General features: G+C 40.5%; 1 protein-coding gene across 1 annotated transcript in view; it reads left to right on the top strand.

Moving 5' to 3' along the window:
- The window catches only part of LOC118263995 (TATA-binding protein-associated factor 172), a 62609-nt gene that overhangs the window by 35908 nt on the left and 8378 nt on the right, over window positions 1–18323 (top strand). Inside the window, exons 6-22 of the mRNA XM_050704821.1 lie at window positions 364–524; window positions 884–1082; window positions 10455–10663; window positions 11002–11097; window positions 11318–11494; window positions 11765–12027; window positions 12415–12721; window positions 13035–13178; window positions 13685–13841; window positions 14098–14183; window positions 14404–14556; window positions 14878–15017; window positions 16183–16279; window positions 16576–16718; window positions 17184–17402; window positions 17695–17816; window positions 18134–18255. Coding sequence (XP_050560778.1) covers window positions 364–524; window positions 884–1082; window positions 10455–10663; window positions 11002–11097; window positions 11318–11494; window positions 11765–12027; window positions 12415–12721; window positions 13035–13178; window positions 13685–13841; window positions 14098–14183; window positions 14404–14556; window positions 14878–15017; window positions 16183–16279; window positions 16576–16718; window positions 17184–17402; window positions 17695–17816; window positions 18134–18255 — 2795 coding nt within the window. The remainder of the gene's footprint in view (window positions 1–363; window positions 525–883; window positions 1083–10454; window positions 10664–11001; window positions 11098–11317; window positions 11495–11764; window positions 12028–12414; window positions 12722–13034; window positions 13179–13684; window positions 13842–14097; window positions 14184–14403; window positions 14557–14877; window positions 15018–16182; window positions 16280–16575; window positions 16719–17183; window positions 17403–17694; window positions 17817–18133; window positions 18256–18323) is intronic.

Below are 18323 nucleotides of genomic sequence, written 5' to 3'. Positions count from 1 at the left end.
CACCTACCTTTGGCAAATAAATGTTTTGGTACAGTGATAACAGGCTATCATACATATACTGCGAAATATCGGTTATACAATCATAACAATACCGGGAAGGTGCTTCGCTAATACTGAGAATTTCGACATTGGTAATTTCAATAACACATTACCGGTTCGCTAATATGAAAAGTCGGAATAGTTAACAGTCTTTCATTTAAACTGAATCATATTCTAGTATAGTAAACGTTTTCCAATCTGTCAATTGTTTTATTGGATTTTCAACTTTATGTTAAAGCAATAAAGTAAAAAATCGAATAACGGAATTTTACAGAAAGGGGTAGGTTGATCTGCCGATAATATATGTACATCTTCTTTCCTTAGATTCGAAGGAGCGTCTGGCGAAACAGCGGCAACAGTTGAACGCCCGCCTGGGCCTCGACGTGGCCGCCAACCTCGGTGTCGACATCAGCTCCATGTACACTAACGAGGACCTGTGTCCTACTAAACCCGCTGCAAATACAAATAAGACTGAAATCTGTAGGGTGAGTTCATATAATAATAATAAGTATCTATCTTAAACCTTAAGATTCAGTTAGTAATTATGTTATCGGCTTACTCACGTAACTGTTGACGAGGAACTCGACTGGTTTCATTATTCATGAGCAGCTTAAGAAGCTGCAGTTAAGTAATTAAGTGCTTTTAGTTTGCTTTCTGTTAATTTTACCCGCTGGCTGGCTTGTTAGTGTTGTAAGAACTAGATTAAAGTTAACTCGGATGTTGTGATATTAATATTATCGAGTTGGGGAGATGCCTACCACTCTACAAATAAAATTCTATCAATACCATATTCACTACTTAATTTAATCGCAACGAATTATAATCTTATTAATTCCCTCTACAGAGACCAGTACAAGAAATAGTAACGTCCTCAAAACCATTAAGTTCTCGGGAGATGAACCTGGCGAAACGTAAGGCGCGGCTCGCATTCAGCAAACAGAAGTCTCGCGACTGCAGCGAGGATGGTCCGTCCGCGCCGCCCACGCCACCTGTCGAGCCAGACAGGAAGAAGATCAAGTTAGAACAACCTGATGAATTTGTATGTAAGTAGAATTTTAAATATTTTTTGTATTCGATATAAACGAATGCTTGACTACAATCCCACCTGATGGTAAGTAGTGATGTAATCGTTGATGGTGAGGCGCACTGGTTTCTTAAGAGCCTGTTCACTCTAGATAGTAGTGAATTTTCGTATTGAAATGAGATATTGGTCGTTTATCGGATATGGATTTAAATCTAATATCATATCATCGATTCCAACGAGGAATGTGTTGGTAAACATGAGCTTCCGCTCCTGACTGCAACCAAAATCAAATTCCGAAGATTTATTTATTTATTTATTTATTTATTATTTCAACTTACGACTATTATTACAGGAACTTATCCTAATGCAATAGCGTAGACAGATTATTACTAACATTCTAAAAAAGACTAATCAAAATATAATAATGCCTTAAAACTAATCATAATCACATAACACACATAAAGTAGCCCTTGTGAATTCAGTCAGTGAGCAGGAAAATACATCAACTCGTTCAGCGACCGTGTTGAGCGTGCGCAGCGCCCGCGTGAGCGGCGCGAGCTGCAGCAGGTTGGTGCGCGCGCGCGGCACCGAGAATTGAGGTGGCCTCCGCCTCCTACCTACGTATTCCTCAGGAACACACAATTTTATCTCTTCTAGAATTGCAGGGTTATGTATATGACCGCGAATAATTTTTAACAGGTAGGCAGATAGTGCTAATTCCCGTCTTACTTCCAGTTTGAAATAACCTACCATACCCAGAACAAATAAAGTAGGATATAAAAATGGGTATCCTGGATAAACGCCATACTGCTTTAAATATAAAAACCGGAGGAATTTGTTTTGCGTACGCTCCAACATCAATTTATACTTGCTTTCATGCGGAGACCAAACGACTGCATTGCATTCTAAGTGGCTCTTGACAAGAGCCTCATACAATACTCTTAAAGCTCTAATATTTGTGAAATGATTCGCTTGTCGCAAAACAAACCCTAAATTACGATACGCCTTTTTGCAAACTTCGATAATATGCTGTCGGAAATTTAAATTAGCGGTAAATGTGACACCCAAGTCCTTTACCTCCGTAACACGCTGCAACGGCACTCCTTCAACAGTATAAACGTGGTGAAGCGGGAAGCGCGCGCGACTGAACGATAGCACCGAACACTTAGCTACGTTAAACAACAATTTGTTATCTATGCTCCAGCTTACAACCCTATCTATATCCTGCTGTAGCATGTCATGATCCGAAGCATGCTTCACTTCGTATACCAACTTCAGGTCGTCAGCAAACAGTAATGGTGTAGACATTTTGACTACTTCGGGTAAGTCATTTACCATCAGGATGAAGAGCAGAGGACCCAAATTGCTACCCTGACTTACCCCAGATCTTGTGAAGTAAGGCTCAGAGAGGCATCCACCACAGTCGACGTATTGGCATCTATCTCGTAAATAATTCGCGAAAAATGTCAGCGTATGTGGTGTGCAACCCACGCCGGCCAACTTCGATAACAGGATATCGTTATCCACTGTGTCAAACGCTTTCCTGAAATCGAAGTAGGCGACGTCTACTTGGACCCCCGCATCAACCGCCGGTATCAAACGCGTCATCAAATGCATTAAATTCCCCGTTGTTCCGCGTCCTGGCCTGAAACCATGTTGTGCGTCAGATAACTGGCTACTCACCTGGACATATAGCTGTTTGTGAATCGCCGCCTCGAATACCTTCGCCGGAGTACATAGTATTGCAACTGGTCTACTATTACTCGGTTCGGAACCTCCACTACCTTTAGGCACAGGCACTACTCGGGTGAGTTTCCATTTATCTGGAAACGTAGCAGTTGCAATGCAAACGTTGTATAGATGCAACAGTGGTTTCCATAGTACATCGCGACAATCCCTAAAAATATAAGCTGGTATACCGTCAGGTCCCACAGAGCGCTTCGGCGGCAGCCGAGCTAGCGCGCTACGCACGTCGGCACGGCGCAGCGCCGCCAGGTGTACCCGCGCACCAGGAGGCGGCCCTGGCGCCGCGCTCGCAGCCGACGCGCTCAGCGCGGCCGGCTCTGGATTGTATACGGAGTGAAAGAACTGCGCGAACTCACGCGCACTTTCCGAATCTGATAATATGCGTCCTTCTTTAATCAACTTCTGTTTGCTCGAGTTACTTTTTCTGGACCTTAAGTAGCCCCAAAACGCTCGTGGCTCCTTTGTCAGGTGACTTTGTACACGATCACAATATCGATCGTGTGCTAGTGCAGTTTCAGCTTTCACTATTGCCCTACTACGCGCGAATAAGTCATAGTCACTACGTAATTTGCTAGCCTTATAATTCTTATGCAATTGGTGTTTATATTTGATTTCCCTAATAATCTCAGGTGTATACCACACAGGATAAATATACCTAGTTCCATTTAGATTAGGCCGCTTCAGAGGTACACAGATGTCGAAAGCCTCATAAATCTTTTCATAAAATAATTTTAATACTTCATCAGGATCATTTAAGCAATATATATCACTCCAATCTATATCCGAAAGTAAATAATATAAATGGTTAAAGTTGGCTTTGTTAAAATTCCATTGTTTACGTGTTATCGGATAATCGCGCTGTGCACCAGGCGACAAAGCGGGCGCACGCATCGCGGGGGCCGCGGGCAATCGCCGCGAAGACGCGGCAATTTCAACGCTAACCGCGAGTGGCGGGTGGTACGCGTCCACGGGCTGCAGCCCCTCATCTGCCGCGCCCACGGTCACACCACTGCGCGCGCTCAACACGAGATCCAACTGCCTATCGTTGCAATTAGGCACCGTATTACACTGACTAAATTCACAGAACGCAATAAAATATTCATAATAATTACAAACCGTAATATTGCACGAGAACAAATTAAAATCTCCTAATATAATTAAATTATTTCTATACCTAATACATATTTTTTCTAATAAACTAAACATTAGCATATACTCATTTTCATCAGTTTGCGGTGGAATATAAACAGTACAACACGTAAATAAAAATCGATTTTGTATGTAAACAGAAGCACAGATTAGTTCAAACTTATGATTATCTATGTTTACGTTACCCGGCAGCGGCACTTGTCGCAGCTCGACTCGCGGTGTGGCCACTAAAAGTACGCCTCCGTGCTTACGCCCATCCGCTCGATCGCAGCGCAGTACTTGGTATCCGGGTAGTGTGAATTCTGCGTTTTGAATAGCTGCGCTTAGCCCGCTTTCTGTGATAGCGAATAAATCTGAACTCGACGATTCTATTAAGGATATGAATTGAACAGTCTTTGTCCGCAACCCTCTAACGTTTTGATATAAAATGTTGATACTACTGCTTGGTTTATGATAGGGTTGGTTTAGTAGTGAGTCGAAACCAAATCCATTCGCAGTATTCAACGTTCAGTGGCCATACTTCTGCATCACATAGCTTCTCGTAATTGCATTCAGTTACACCAATTTTAAATGAGGCGTAGTTTCGCTCAATTTTTTGTTTCACTTTTTCAACTGTAATTTCGGTATCGTCTCCCAGTACATTCCTGATATATTTCATTAAATCGTCTTCCGTTGTGTCTTTTGCTAGTCTCCATACATGTAAATACTTCTTCCGTTCAACAGCTTTTAAGGTTAAAGTAGATGTATTACCCCCTTTTTTTATGGGGTTCTGCTTTTTTTTACGTTTAATTTCAGTCCAAGGGTTAACGACATTCTCAATTTCGCTATCTTTGTAATCCGCCGTTTTTCTGGCCGCCGCCGCCGCCGCTCCCACTACCGCCGCGTAACTGACAACGGGCTTCGTCGCTTGTGAGCGAGGCGCATGCCTACCGCGCTCGCTGTCATTGACGCTGCCGGCTGATGATGATGATGACTCTGTAGTATCTCCGGACCCGGGCAACGCTACAGACTGGCGTTGCTTATCTTTTGTCATTGTCTGTTTCTCAGTTTTTAATGACCTTATTTCTTGTTCAAAATAAATACATTTCTCATTAGCTTCCTTCAACTCTTGACGTAGTTTTGAGTTTTCCGAAGTAAGGACGGTTACGTTAGCCTTAATCTCATCCATAATACAAATCTCAATATCATTTAGTTTTGCCATCAGTACGCTAGTAACTTTTTCCATTATACCCGTCATAATACTTTTCTGCTCAGAGGTCAACAAGCCATCCTTAGATACACTATCCTCGAAGGATTGGTTTATCTCATCCGCGATGCCCATGGCCGAGGGTGCACCTCTCACGGGGGTGTCATCTGTTACCCTTATACGCTTCGATACATTAGTGCATATATCGCACTTGAAAGTACGTTTTAATTGTACTTGCCCTTCCTTAAACTCAGCTGGGGTGATCTTCATGCATCTATAATGGTATGTCGCCTTACATCCATTACATCTAAGCAAATCGCTCAAATCAATTTTCTTACAACAAATATTGCAATTCATTTTGTATGAAATTCCGAGAATCTAGCTGCTAGACAGAGACGCAGCTAGCCTTTACCCGCGAGTGCGAAAGAGTTCGATGCGCGACTCAACACTTTCGCGCCACCCGCGATTTCTTTAATGTCACTTGTTTATCACTGGTAAAGTTTTGTCTAAAAACTCCACAGTCCACTAATTTAAACACTGTACTCCAGTTTCCATAGTTATATTGTCACTATATATTCATTTGTAACACCTTTTTATAACTATAAAGAACTATAATAATAACTATAAAGAAGATATCTATCTACGCTTGCTATTTATTATTACTCCGAAAAACCATTGGATAACTTACACATAAGTGCAAAGTCGAGCTAAATAAGAAGAAAATAAACAACAACATTGACTTTGAACTGACATTACAAGTAGCAAAACAGACTAATTTCAAAGGTCGCACGTACAAAACTCCTAACAATGGTATTATCTCACTTTAAAGTTTAAAAATAAAATACAAAACGTTTCTAACTTGAGCTAATCGCATAATAATTTATAGAGTTGAAATGCGTACATAATGTGCCTTCCATTTTGTAAATTAAGGCAGTTTATTAAGTGGATTTTGTGTAATATGGCGTAATTTGTAATGTCTTACTATAGGCCAGTGGTTCCCAACCGGTGGTCCGTAAATGACAAAATGTGGTCCACATAATGCAAAAAAAATACACTAGGTAACACCTCTGTCCAATAGATACCGGTAAAGCTAGAATTAAATTAATTACAAAGAAAACAACTGAGAAGAGCTACTGATTAGAATAACCCAAGACTATATTCTGGAGTTACCAGTCAATAAGACTATAGTATCTAGTGAGTCTGACGTAACGAGAATGATAAAAATTGGTCATTGACCAAGAAAAGGTTGGGAACCTTATGCTTAATAGACCTACTAAGTATTGTTATGAAGTGCATAAAAATTTTTCTAATCCACAGATTAGGAGATAAACATATAAAAGAAGATATTTTATAGTAGGTAACTGGGAACTTATTTCTCAATGGCACACCGTTGTTGACCAAACATTTTGGAAACAAACAGTGCCATTAGTATAATAAAATTATAATTAGCATAATAGAGAGCCCATTGCGTGTATAATGTACCGAATAAAATAAATCCATTACTTATTACAATACAATTTCATTATGCGTAACCAAGTATGATAATTGATTAAATAATCTAGCCGTAGTAATCTTTGAACGTTTGTAAATATTATTATCGTGTTTGTAACATGAAAGGTCTGTGATTACTCGATAGTCTTGATGCTCGATTAGCAACGTGTTTCGTGATAGTGTCGATAATGCTTATGTTAATTGTCTTAAGTACTCTACGTACTGTCACTTGTACCTAAGTACGTACTCGTTTGTGGGAAGTACATTATTATGTAAATCATCTGTACTTCGCTAAACAACATTAGGGTGCTTTTCCAGTAGATATGTTTTATGTGGCTGTGCTGCGAAGATGCGCCGCGCCGCATATTTGCTGTGCGAGCAAGTTGCGGCAGCTCAAGTATGCGATGCATCGATAGTACACACACATCTTGCCATATAAAAAACATAGCTTAGCTGAGTCCGTCCGTCCGAATTGAAAATTGAGGTTTTCTGTTTGTCTCTATGTTTGCATGCCATTATCTCACGATAGGCCAAATCGGTTTTGATGCGCTTTTAAGACAAGTGTATGTTACACTTAAGAGCAGGTTTTAGTATATTAACCGACTCCAAAAAGAGGAGGTTGAAGTCGGTTTTTTTGAACGTAGTTTACTGAAATTTATTCGTTTATATCAGGCGTAAAATCTATCTTTACTTTGGTCGTGCTCTGCCTTTCCAAACAGATATAATTTCAGCACACGTATTGTCAGATGATTTTGCATCCGTTCTCATAACATGTCCAAAGGCAATAATGGAATAAAACCTAAACGACAAACGTTTATATTTACTAACAAGGAAATGCAACAGCTCACTGATGATAATATAACAGACGCGTTTAATAGAATAAACTATTCGTTCGCGAACGGAGCCTGTCAATCTTAATGCAATGCCAATTGAGCGGGTCGGGAACATATTGCACTCTTGATGTAACCTTCGTGACAATTGGTGATGCGGTACCGTATTCATGGACTGACGTTCGTCCAATTATCCAGTAAAGCAAAGGTCATTTACCTCCTTATGAGAGCACAGACCATTGTTGGTCGTGCATCTTCGAATCAATCTTCATCGATTATCCAATCTCTCAGTGCGATGTCTGAATTGTATCCGGGGTTACAAAGGAATATTTCAAAGTGAGTGCTTACACAGACGTCAGCACCATATCCTAAAATAGACACACTCCAAGTTCCAACAGATATTCAACCTTATTTGCAAAAAAATAAGGTTATATTTAGTTTGATTTGCAGAAGTAAACCTCTCGGATAGACACGGATTATGACATGATGTTAAGTACAAGTTAAGATGATGTAAACTAATACTATTAGCACCTCCATACATAACACGTAAACACTTAAACTATGTAAACATCGATACGCGAGCTCTTACCAAATTGTTTATAGGGCCGTGCCTCACTTTCTATGAAACTAAACATAACATAGGTGTGGCCTACTATTCGTATCTACTGGGTATAAAGTTTATTCCGTAAACACGTGTGGACTTTATTAACTAATGGAAACTCTGTATTAAAGGTAATTAGGGCCACGCCTTGCGCTGTAAAATTCTGATATTATGAGGCTATTGAATTGGTTGGCGGAAAATGTAATGAGAAACTTAGAGCTCTAAGATTGTTATAAACGCGTGCTAAACTTGCGTTTACCTTTTTTTTTGTTGCCCTCTAACTATGGGTTGCTTCTTTGTCGTCGGTGTATATAAGTTCACATACACATGAGACCCAGACCCAGAACGACAAATTGTTCATCTCACAAAGAGTTAATTTAAGTGTATTACAATATAAATAAATACAATCGATTGCTATAAAATTTGTTCATTATAACTAATAGATTATTAAATTATTATGTACTTTCTAGTTTCTACCTATGGGAAGTAATTACCTAGATAATTGTCTGCAAATAAATTTCTGATTAAACATATATTTTTATTTACAATGTATGCTACTGAAGTACATTTTTAATTACAATTTACACTAGCTTAAACTTGATACGTTTAAACACAAACCTAGGTCTATTATATGTACCCAGGTTTTGCCCTATATTGCTTCTCTCATTAGCGTCCTTCATGAGACCTATAAAGTCTGAATTGGTCGCGTGATACGTCGGCCTACTTCACATTAGTTACGCCTACTTTGTCCTATTCAATTCATTAGAACCTATTAAACGTTGACTAGTCCTTAGGTCGTTGATACATGTTCTAACTGCTAGCCATTTCATAGCGAGTGTAACACTCGCATCATTCGATTACGTGAGTGCAATACTGACGTCACATTATATTTTATGTAATGAGTACGATGTATGAGATTAGTATAAGAAGCGTAGATTGAATAATGATTTGTCTTAAGCAGTATATAGTAGAATTCTTATTGTACACTTTAAAACAAAAGTAGGTAGTAGGTAGGTGTTGTAATTAGGTCTAAGTAAGAGAAGGTATAGATTGGTTTAGACAAACGTTCAAGGAAATGAGAAACGCATGGTTGCTTCTACATTTCTAGGTTTCTAGCCTAATACTTATTGTTCGTTTTACTTACGACATACCGAGCAGTCAGCCGAGATATTAGATATAATAAAGTAAATATTTTCTTGTAAAAAACTGTTCACTGTTTAGAACTGGCGTGGCACTAATACAAACTCCGTGCGAATGATAATAATTTTAATTTCGACAATCATTTAATCGCGTGTGGCTTATTAGGCTTACAGATAAATATAAATTGCAGTATTTACGATCAAGATGCGCTCAATAATATGTAATTATGTAAAATAATATTGTGCATACATAATATAAAGCAATTACATTTATATTTTATCACAATGTACGATTTAATTGTTCATAATGGCCACTGCTGCTGCTAACCTTCAAGTGATATTTTTATGCAGTCGCTCCGGTGTATTTTATTGTAATAATGATAATATACGGATATGCATAATTACGGTAGCGCTTTTGTATCGAGCGGATTGGTGACGCCAGTTGACATACTTTTACCTATACGAAGAATTTTAATGCCAGATATAAATATAGTGGAATTATTATCAATATTTTCGTTTCATCGCCATCAAACTTCTTTATCTAGACACACGGCAGTGTGTCCGCCAAGTTCGAGCAAAAAAACCGACACACCGGCCGTGGGTTATATTACACGAACCATTTCGGGCCAAGTTCGACCCACCTGCATATGAAATTTCTAGTATCTATCGAGATCTACTTACTTATCTAAAATACAAAATTTCATTAATGTACCTATTGTAGATCTTGAGATATTGACGTCAGAAAATCGCTATTTTTACTATACACTCACTGTGACTCACTTACTCACTCATCAAAAACCTAGACCACTTCCAATAGTCGTATTGACTTGAAATTTGGCATGGAGGTTTACATATTTAGCAAAAATATTGAATAAATCTGTACGCTACTCTTACTCATTAGGCGATATTCTAATATTGGAATGCTTCGCCTATAAAAGTTTACAAGTTCCATACACAGACCTCAGTTAAAAATGATATAACTTGGCAAGTTTTAATAGAAAATTATATACTTGACTCATTGCGTTTAGTAGGTTTATAACAAAGTGTGTGAAAACTTGCCAACTTGTTATATCATTTTTAACTGAGGTCTGTGTATGGAACTTGGTACTTATTTAGATCTCACTTCTTTTATAGGCGAAGATTCCATATTATCGAACTTGGCATCCTTTCACATTTATGTAAAATTTAAACCTTCGACCTTAAGTTATAGCCGTAAAACTTTAATAACAGATTCCTTATCCATCCGCAGTTGAAGCTACGGCTCCGGTACCAGATTGCTCCGGCTCCTGGGTAGATTGTACCCGATGGCCACTGGAGGCGTGGGCGGGAGCACTGCAGGCGCAGCTGTTCAGTGCGGCGTGGGAGGCGCGACATGGCGCCGCCAGCGCGCTGCGAGAGCTACTCAGAGCGAAGATCGTCAGCTCCGCGGGACAGGACATTAACATGACCAGTGAGGAAGTAAGTTTACTTTGCTTATTGTTGAAGGAAGTACGAGTAGAAAGCATCTGTGACCAGATGGAGTTGCGGGTCTCATAAAACCCGTTTAAGGAACTACATATGTGATAGAGTCACATGTGAGATGTGGCCAGGCGTGTACTTTGATATTAGTACTTGAATCTTTTGAACTGCCAAAATCATCTACCAAATGTAAAGATTGTATATATTTATCCCTCGTCGAGAAAGTCCATCCAACAGCCAGTAGACAATGACGTCACGGGCGTTGCGGTAATATTTATTTACAACTAAAACTGTTACTACAACAGACATTGTTAATAATGTTTGTTTTACCATTACAGATGGAGCAAGCACATCAAGAGTGGCTAGAGGACATGGCACTCAGGCTGCTGTGTGTTCTCGCATTAGATCGATTCGGAGACTTCGTTTCTGATCAGGTAACTTGGACATTTTCTTACTTTGGCTGTAGGCAATTTACTGTCTGCAAATGTGATCAAAAGAGTGCATAATAATAATTATTAATCTCATATAAGTGGCTATATGGTGAAATATTCTTATGCATACGACATGCTGTATCTTCCCATTCAGTACTGAGAATAGACATACATAACACAAGTGGTTGTTTGAGTGAGCTAATACATATATTCCTTTCTCCAGGTGGTGGCCCCAGTCCGCGAGACGTGTGCCCAGACACTGGGCGTGGCGCTGGCCCAGCTGGGCGCGGCGCGCGTACGTAAGGTCGCAGCACTATTGGCCTCACTGTCTGCGCACGCGCAGTGGGAGGCCAGGCATGGCGCACTGCTCGGGTTCAAGTACCTGCTGGCTGCTAGACAGGTGTGTATTATTATGATATGAGTAATATACTCATAGAATAAGAATCTTTGACGAATAGTCTCAATAGAAGTAGGAATCACGATCTCACAGAAAACCGGCGTGAAACAACGCTTGCCTTGTGTTTCATCGGTGGTTCAATCCTCTCCTACATCCCTAACTCCTGAAAGGTCTTCTGAAAATAATATTTTAGGTGACCCGTCTGCTCGTTTGCCTACCCTTCAAAAATAGGAACTCCAATAGGAACTAATCTTTACTCTGAAAATGTTTCAGGAAGTAGCATGCGAGAGTGGTGCCTTAGAACATCTAATCCAAGGTCTGGGAGACTCGGCAGAAGATGTATCGGCAGTGGCGGCCGGAGCCCTGGCCCCTGCCGCCGCCGCGCTGGGCAGGCGACGCGCGGGGGCCGTGAAGGCAGTCGTCGCCAGGCTGTGGAGACTGTTGGCTGACCAAGATGATCTAGCATCACCTGCCAACTCGTATATGGCATTGTTAGCCGCTTTAATGGCTTTGCCGGAGCCTGCTAGTATGTTGCAGTAAGTATTTTTTATATAAATAATGTATTATATTGAAAACCCACACTTTCATTCGCATATGGAGGACAGAATATGATAATGAAGAAGAGTCCCTCTGTGACACGAAACCAGTAGAGCTTTTCTCATTATTTTACGTAAGTAAACCGGCGTTACACTTATTACACTTTTGTGAAGTCTACCTTTAACGAGAGTTAAAAGATCTAATAACTGTAGTAAGATATAAGTTTCGGAGATGTTCGATTGGTTTCGAGCTTAACCGGAGTCTGTAATCATGCGCAGGACATGATTACAGGCTCCGGTTGACAATATCCATTTGCACTCGAAACTCTTCCAGATATATATCTAATATTTTACCAATACTAACAATAACAAAAACCTTGTCCACAGTCCTATCGACTTAGCAGACGTACTACCCCGACTATGGCCATACCTGGACCACTCAACGAGCTCGGTCCGCAAGGCCACGCTACAAACTCTGCGGACGTTGACCCGGCCTCTAGTCACGAACCAGCCCAAGAACGGGACGGACTCAAACGGCAACAGTGACGTCACCAACGGCAACAATGACGACACGAACGGCGAACAAGAACAGTACTTGAACTGGACGCCCGAGTTGCTGCAGGAAGCGATGCGGCATATATACCAGCGGGTGCTGTTTGAACATGTCCATGAGATACAGGAGATTGCTGTGCAGGTATGTTGGAAGAGTAATGTTGTTGGAATTTACCTAATTTATACTATTGAAACGTCATTTGGTGTTCCATTGTCTTTGTCTATCCCGATAGGAGAGGCGTGACGATATAAATAATTTTGTTTATTTTGCTGATAAATTATTAATTATGTAGAAAGAAAATCTAAGTAGAAGAGGTCTTCTACTTAGATTTTCTTTAGCAGATTTCACTAATTCAAGGAAATTCCAATTAAATTGAAATAGTCTACCACAAAAATGTTTTTAAAATTTCTTCATTGTATGTTATAAGATATAAGAATGTTTGTAATATTTGTAGGTGTGGGAGAACTTCCTGAAGTACGCGTCGCTGGGCGTGATCCTGCTGGCGGCGTGCCCCATGCTGGCGACGTGGCTGTGCCTGGCCATGCAGCCCGCGCGCCTGCCCGTCGAGCCCGCGCTGCTGCTGCATCCGCCGCCCAGGGTACGGAGTTTATAATACCAGATTGTATAATATAATATAATAATAATGTAGTCTAGCAATAAATTCTTTTATCGGCTTAATCACGTCACTGTGTTGTGTGTCGCGGAATGTTGCTCATGAATATAAGCCTCTAGCTTGGCTTGAAACTAGACGAGCTCCTCGTCAAAAACTTACGTGAGTAAGCCGATATCATGATAATTAATTATGTCTCACGAAAGTTATAATAAAACTGTCTAGCAATATTTCAATTATTGCATGAATTATTATTCACATATATTTTATAAAGTGGATCGGATTGAATTTTCTTATATCTACCCATATTATGCTTATTACCGATTACTAACTTAATCACCCACTACTTAATAGTTTGATAACGCACTTATAACTCTGGCGTAGTGGATGTGTTTATACTGCGTTAATTGCTTACGATTATACAATATCATCAACATGTACAGTTTAGTGTTCCTATACGTGTTAGTAGTAACCAATATTTTCGTTACGTCCAGGAGCGGCGCGCGCGTACCAACTCCCAGTCGGAAGGCGGCGCGGGCGTGGAGCCCCGGCCGTGCCACAAGTGGTACGTGGGCGGCTCCGAGTCGCAGACCTGCGCCGCGCGGGACAGGAACGTCATGCGGGCGCGCTGTCTGGCCGCGCATATATTGGGTATGTACATTATTTGGTAATAGTATTTTCCAAACATACGTAGTCACGGGTTTTGTAAATAATGAACATACTTAACGGTAAAATATTATACTATTTCTTCTTTCAAGACTCGATAGAATAAAGACTTTATGTCGTGATTTATGTAATCAGTTTGAAATAAATTAACGAAAACTCTCGTTAAACATTCTAGTTCGTAGTTATAATGAATTGGAAGTCCTAAAAAATATGACTTATTTCTGTTGTGTTATCTTTCCAGGTTACCTATCCTGCTATCTGGTTCAACCTGCACCTGGTATAGAGTACAAAGCTGAAGATGAGAGCCCCATAGACTGTTATGTTAAGGTATGTATAGCACTTCATTTTTTTATACTGAACTACGACACTAAATGAACGGCAATAAAACATTTTCTGTTATCCTGTCAACCTCTTGTATGCCGTATATAAGACAACAATAGAAAACACATTGTGTCTCGCGTGGATCCACGTTCCAAACATACGAAGGGTTAAAACTAATAAGCAAGTATACAGTTGTCATAATGAATTGCTCCATGTATCCGTGCAGGTGATGGTAGTGTACCTGCGGTCGGGCAGCGCGCTGCAGCGCCTGGTGGGCAGCCTGGTGGTGTCGAGCTGGGCGCGACACTCCAGGGACCTCACCATGTACCCGCCCGCACTCGCCGCGCTTACCGCGTCCAATGGGGATTCCGGAACTAAGGTACTACTACGATTATCTATCTATATACGATTTCTATGCTTTTTGTATCATCCAGAAGGGTTTTTTATTAATTTGAAAGATTTAGAATGCCTTTAGTTATCGAATATGAAAAGAATAGTAATGTAATTAAACATCAAGTTCATTATCAATAGCCTGTACCACGTTACTGCTGGACTATGGCCGTTTTTAAATAAAGTTGAAAGCCTAGTCGGCTTTTATAATACACCAAGTTTTATGTCAAGTAAACTACGTTCTAAATCACGTATCTCGAATTGTATTTAACAACAGCTCTGTGTAACAATTTGAACTAAATGTTTACAGGAAGATCAGACCGACAGTAAACAAAGTAATGAAGAAGACAGTCCAATATCGAAGCTAGCGCCCCCACTGCTCGCCAGCACGTTACACACCGCGCTCAACCAGGCTCTCTACTACGATGAAGTCGCGCTCAACTGTAATAGGTACGACTATATTTTATTTACGTAACTGTTCGCCGAGATAACTTGACTAGTTTCAAGCCACGGCTGGGACCCATGAGCGTGACAACCAACGTGGCAAGCGTTAAGTGTTCCATAAAGTAACTTGATTAATTTCAACCAAGTAACTCGCTAGGAACCATATCCAACCTTAACCATAAGGCCGCGTTTCCATTGACGCGGAGCGGGGCGGAGAAGAGCGGTGAAGAGCGGTGAAAAGTTGTCAGTGTTTCCACTGACGCGGAGCTGGGCGGAGAGGGGCGGAGAAGAGCGGTGAAAAATGGTCAGCGGAGTGGAGTGAGGCGGAGCGGAGCATACTTTTGGAATCATATTGAGAGATTGACCATGTCTTAATACAATAGACCCTTTATCGATCAAATATCGCAATCGATATTTTCATTTAGAGTTTATTGTTTTTTTTATATGATATATTAAACTAAGATTTACAAATATAGTTAATTTTATAAACGATATTTCGACATGAAAATAAAACTAAAAGAAAGTATTTTCTCAATTGAAAGTTATGATTTACTTGAATATCAATTATCATTAACGACTATTTGAGTAACGACTGTTTAAGAAAATTTAAAACATCAATATAACATTGAAAATAAATATATTTTTGTTTGATAAGTAATTTGTTTCGTAGTAATCGATTTTAAGAAAATCGATAAACAACACCCTCACACACGCTACTTGGACATCCCTATTTGGTTACTTCGTGAATCTTCGTGCTTATTCGACAATACTCGGTACTCGATTATATGTCTCTGTCACACGTTAGCATTGGCGTCGTGTTAGTGTCACTATCCTTGTCTTAAGTACAGTACAGTACCGCACCGCGCTGCTCCGCACCGCCCCGCTGTCCTCCGCACAGCACCGCCCCGCTGTCCTCCGCACCGCATCGTCTCGCTATATATTTTTATGAATATCCGCTCAGCTCTGCTCTGCCCCGCTCATGCTGATTCCATTGAAGCGGAGCGGAGATTTCGAGCATAGTGATTGGTCAATTCGTGCACCGCTAAGCTCTTCTCCGCCCCGCTCCGCTTCAATGGAAACGCGGCCTAAGACAGCAGCATTGTGCGGTTCATGACACCGACACACCGAGTGAACCCTAAAATTAGTTAAAATAATGAGCAATTATTTTCAGAATACTACAAGAGGCTCGTGATTTACACGCAATGATGAAGCATTACAAACTACCTGTTGATGGAGAAGAATTGAGCAACATCTTGAGGCTAGAACAGGTAAATATTTTTTTTATATATTATATGGGTTGACGTTTGACCGCTATCTTGCCTGGTGATAAGTGATGATGCGGCCTACGATGAAGCACGTCTGTCCATGAGCAACTTATTCCCTCAGGCCTTGAAGACATCCAGGTTATACCCATCAGGAAACACAGAAATCATCACAAAACGCAAAGAATTCCACTCCGTAGCAGTTCGGCACAAGAAAACTTGAAGCGAAGCATCTTTTGCTTGTAACTCATATTTGTATGGCATTACTAAATTTTCATGAATATCTGTTTATAACATTCTAGGTAGCCTACCTGACGACGATGTCGCAGCCGCTGGTGGCCGCAATGAAGCTGAAGCGAGTCGCGCAGACATTGGAAGACAGGCGCAAGAACTTGCAGTCTGCCGTCAATCTCTGCACTATTGAACAGGCGTCGCTTAATGTCTCGTAAGTTTATTTCACTTTTATCTTTCACTCGGGAATTATACGCTGAAGGACATAGGGTCGTTCTACATACTCGAAACTACAACTACATGTAAGCAAAACTTAGATAGCAAAAACTTAAAGAGGGTTACATACAAATAAATGAAGCTGTTAGCACCGTAAGTTTATAATTCTTAATTTCAAAGTTTAAATTTGGCTACGAATCCAATGGCGTCTATATTGAATGAGATTTGATCAGGATTAAATGATATGTTTACTGATTAAACTTTAATAGGCTCGGTTTACAAGTCAAATCACGATCATAATCTAATATTAAGTGACTTTGTTTGTCCGTTTTGTAACTTATTAGTTACCAACGTAAATTAGCGCTAGCTTCACAGAAACATTTCTGTAGGTACTTGTGATCTTATCGTACTGACATAAATTCTAATTTATTTATAAACTTTCATCTCTTACAATCTCTTCCAGTGTGCAAGCGGCGTTAGCGGGGGCATGTGCGAACCTGCACTTGTTACCAGAGAAACTGAACCCAGTGGTCCGGCCACTGATGGAGAGCATCAAGAAGGAACCCTCCGAGGAATTGCAGCAGAACTCTGCTGACACCCTCGCCGTGTTACTGTCACAGCTTGTGCACAGAGACCCTTGTCCCAACAACAAGGTGCTCGTCAATCTCAAGGCGTTTCTCAGGTAAATTAATATAGGTATTTTTATGTCACGTCACCATTCTAGAGAATGCTTCATATTTTTAACTACTTCGGAAAGTAGTAACATTTGCTACAGAATAAAGATTTTCTAAAGAAAAATCTTCTAAACATAAATTATAGTTCAATAAAAAATAGGAATCTAATAACATGTAGTATTACATTACACTGCCTATAAGTATTTTATTTCTCGATGGTTGAAGGATTTTTCAAACATTAATGTAGCTGTTGATTTGAAAGTGCGGGTATTTATTTCATAAACATTACTTTCTTTTCAGATGTGACCCAGAGTACACGCCGCGGATATCGTTAGAGAATACAGAGGAGACTAATGGCGACTCGGGGAGCGGGGACAGCGGACCCGAGGGGAGAGGGGAACAGACGCCCAATGTACCAGCCTGTATGTATTTCTTTTTATCATTTGAATTGATCAATAAAATCTATACACATTTCAAAAAAGACAATTGTACCATGTAACTGTTGAGCATTCTGAGTTGAAAATTCTGGAAACTAGATTATCTGTTTATAATGTTTAATGGTTTACTTACGTAACTGTTTGAAGTAACTGGACAAGTTTCAAGCCACGCCAGAGGCTTATATTTAAGACACGAACGCGTAACACACGATGTGGCGGATGTCGCACAGATTTTTTTTATGTGATTATTTGTTTTCGAAATACGTATTAGTAAGAATGAGCATGTATTTCCCTGTGTGCAGTGGACGCGCACGCGGGCATAGTGACGCTGTGGGAGCAGCAGGCGCGGGCGGAGCGCTGCGCCCCGCGCCGCGGACGACCGCCCGCCGCCGCCGTGGATCTCACGCCGCCGCACGAGGACGAGGTACGCCTTCTGTGTAACTACATCACTCTTCTCTCTAAATATCTCTATAGGTACTTTGTTCCTAAAAT

This window comes from Spodoptera frugiperda, chromosome 26, assembly GCF_023101765.2.
Source record: "Spodoptera frugiperda isolate SF20-4 chromosome 26, AGI-APGP_CSIRO_Sfru_2.0, whole genome shotgun sequence".
NCBI lineage: Eukaryota > Metazoa > Arthropoda > Insecta > Lepidoptera > Noctuidae > Spodoptera > Spodoptera frugiperda.
This window is presented reverse-complemented; position numbering and strand designations above follow the sequence as displayed.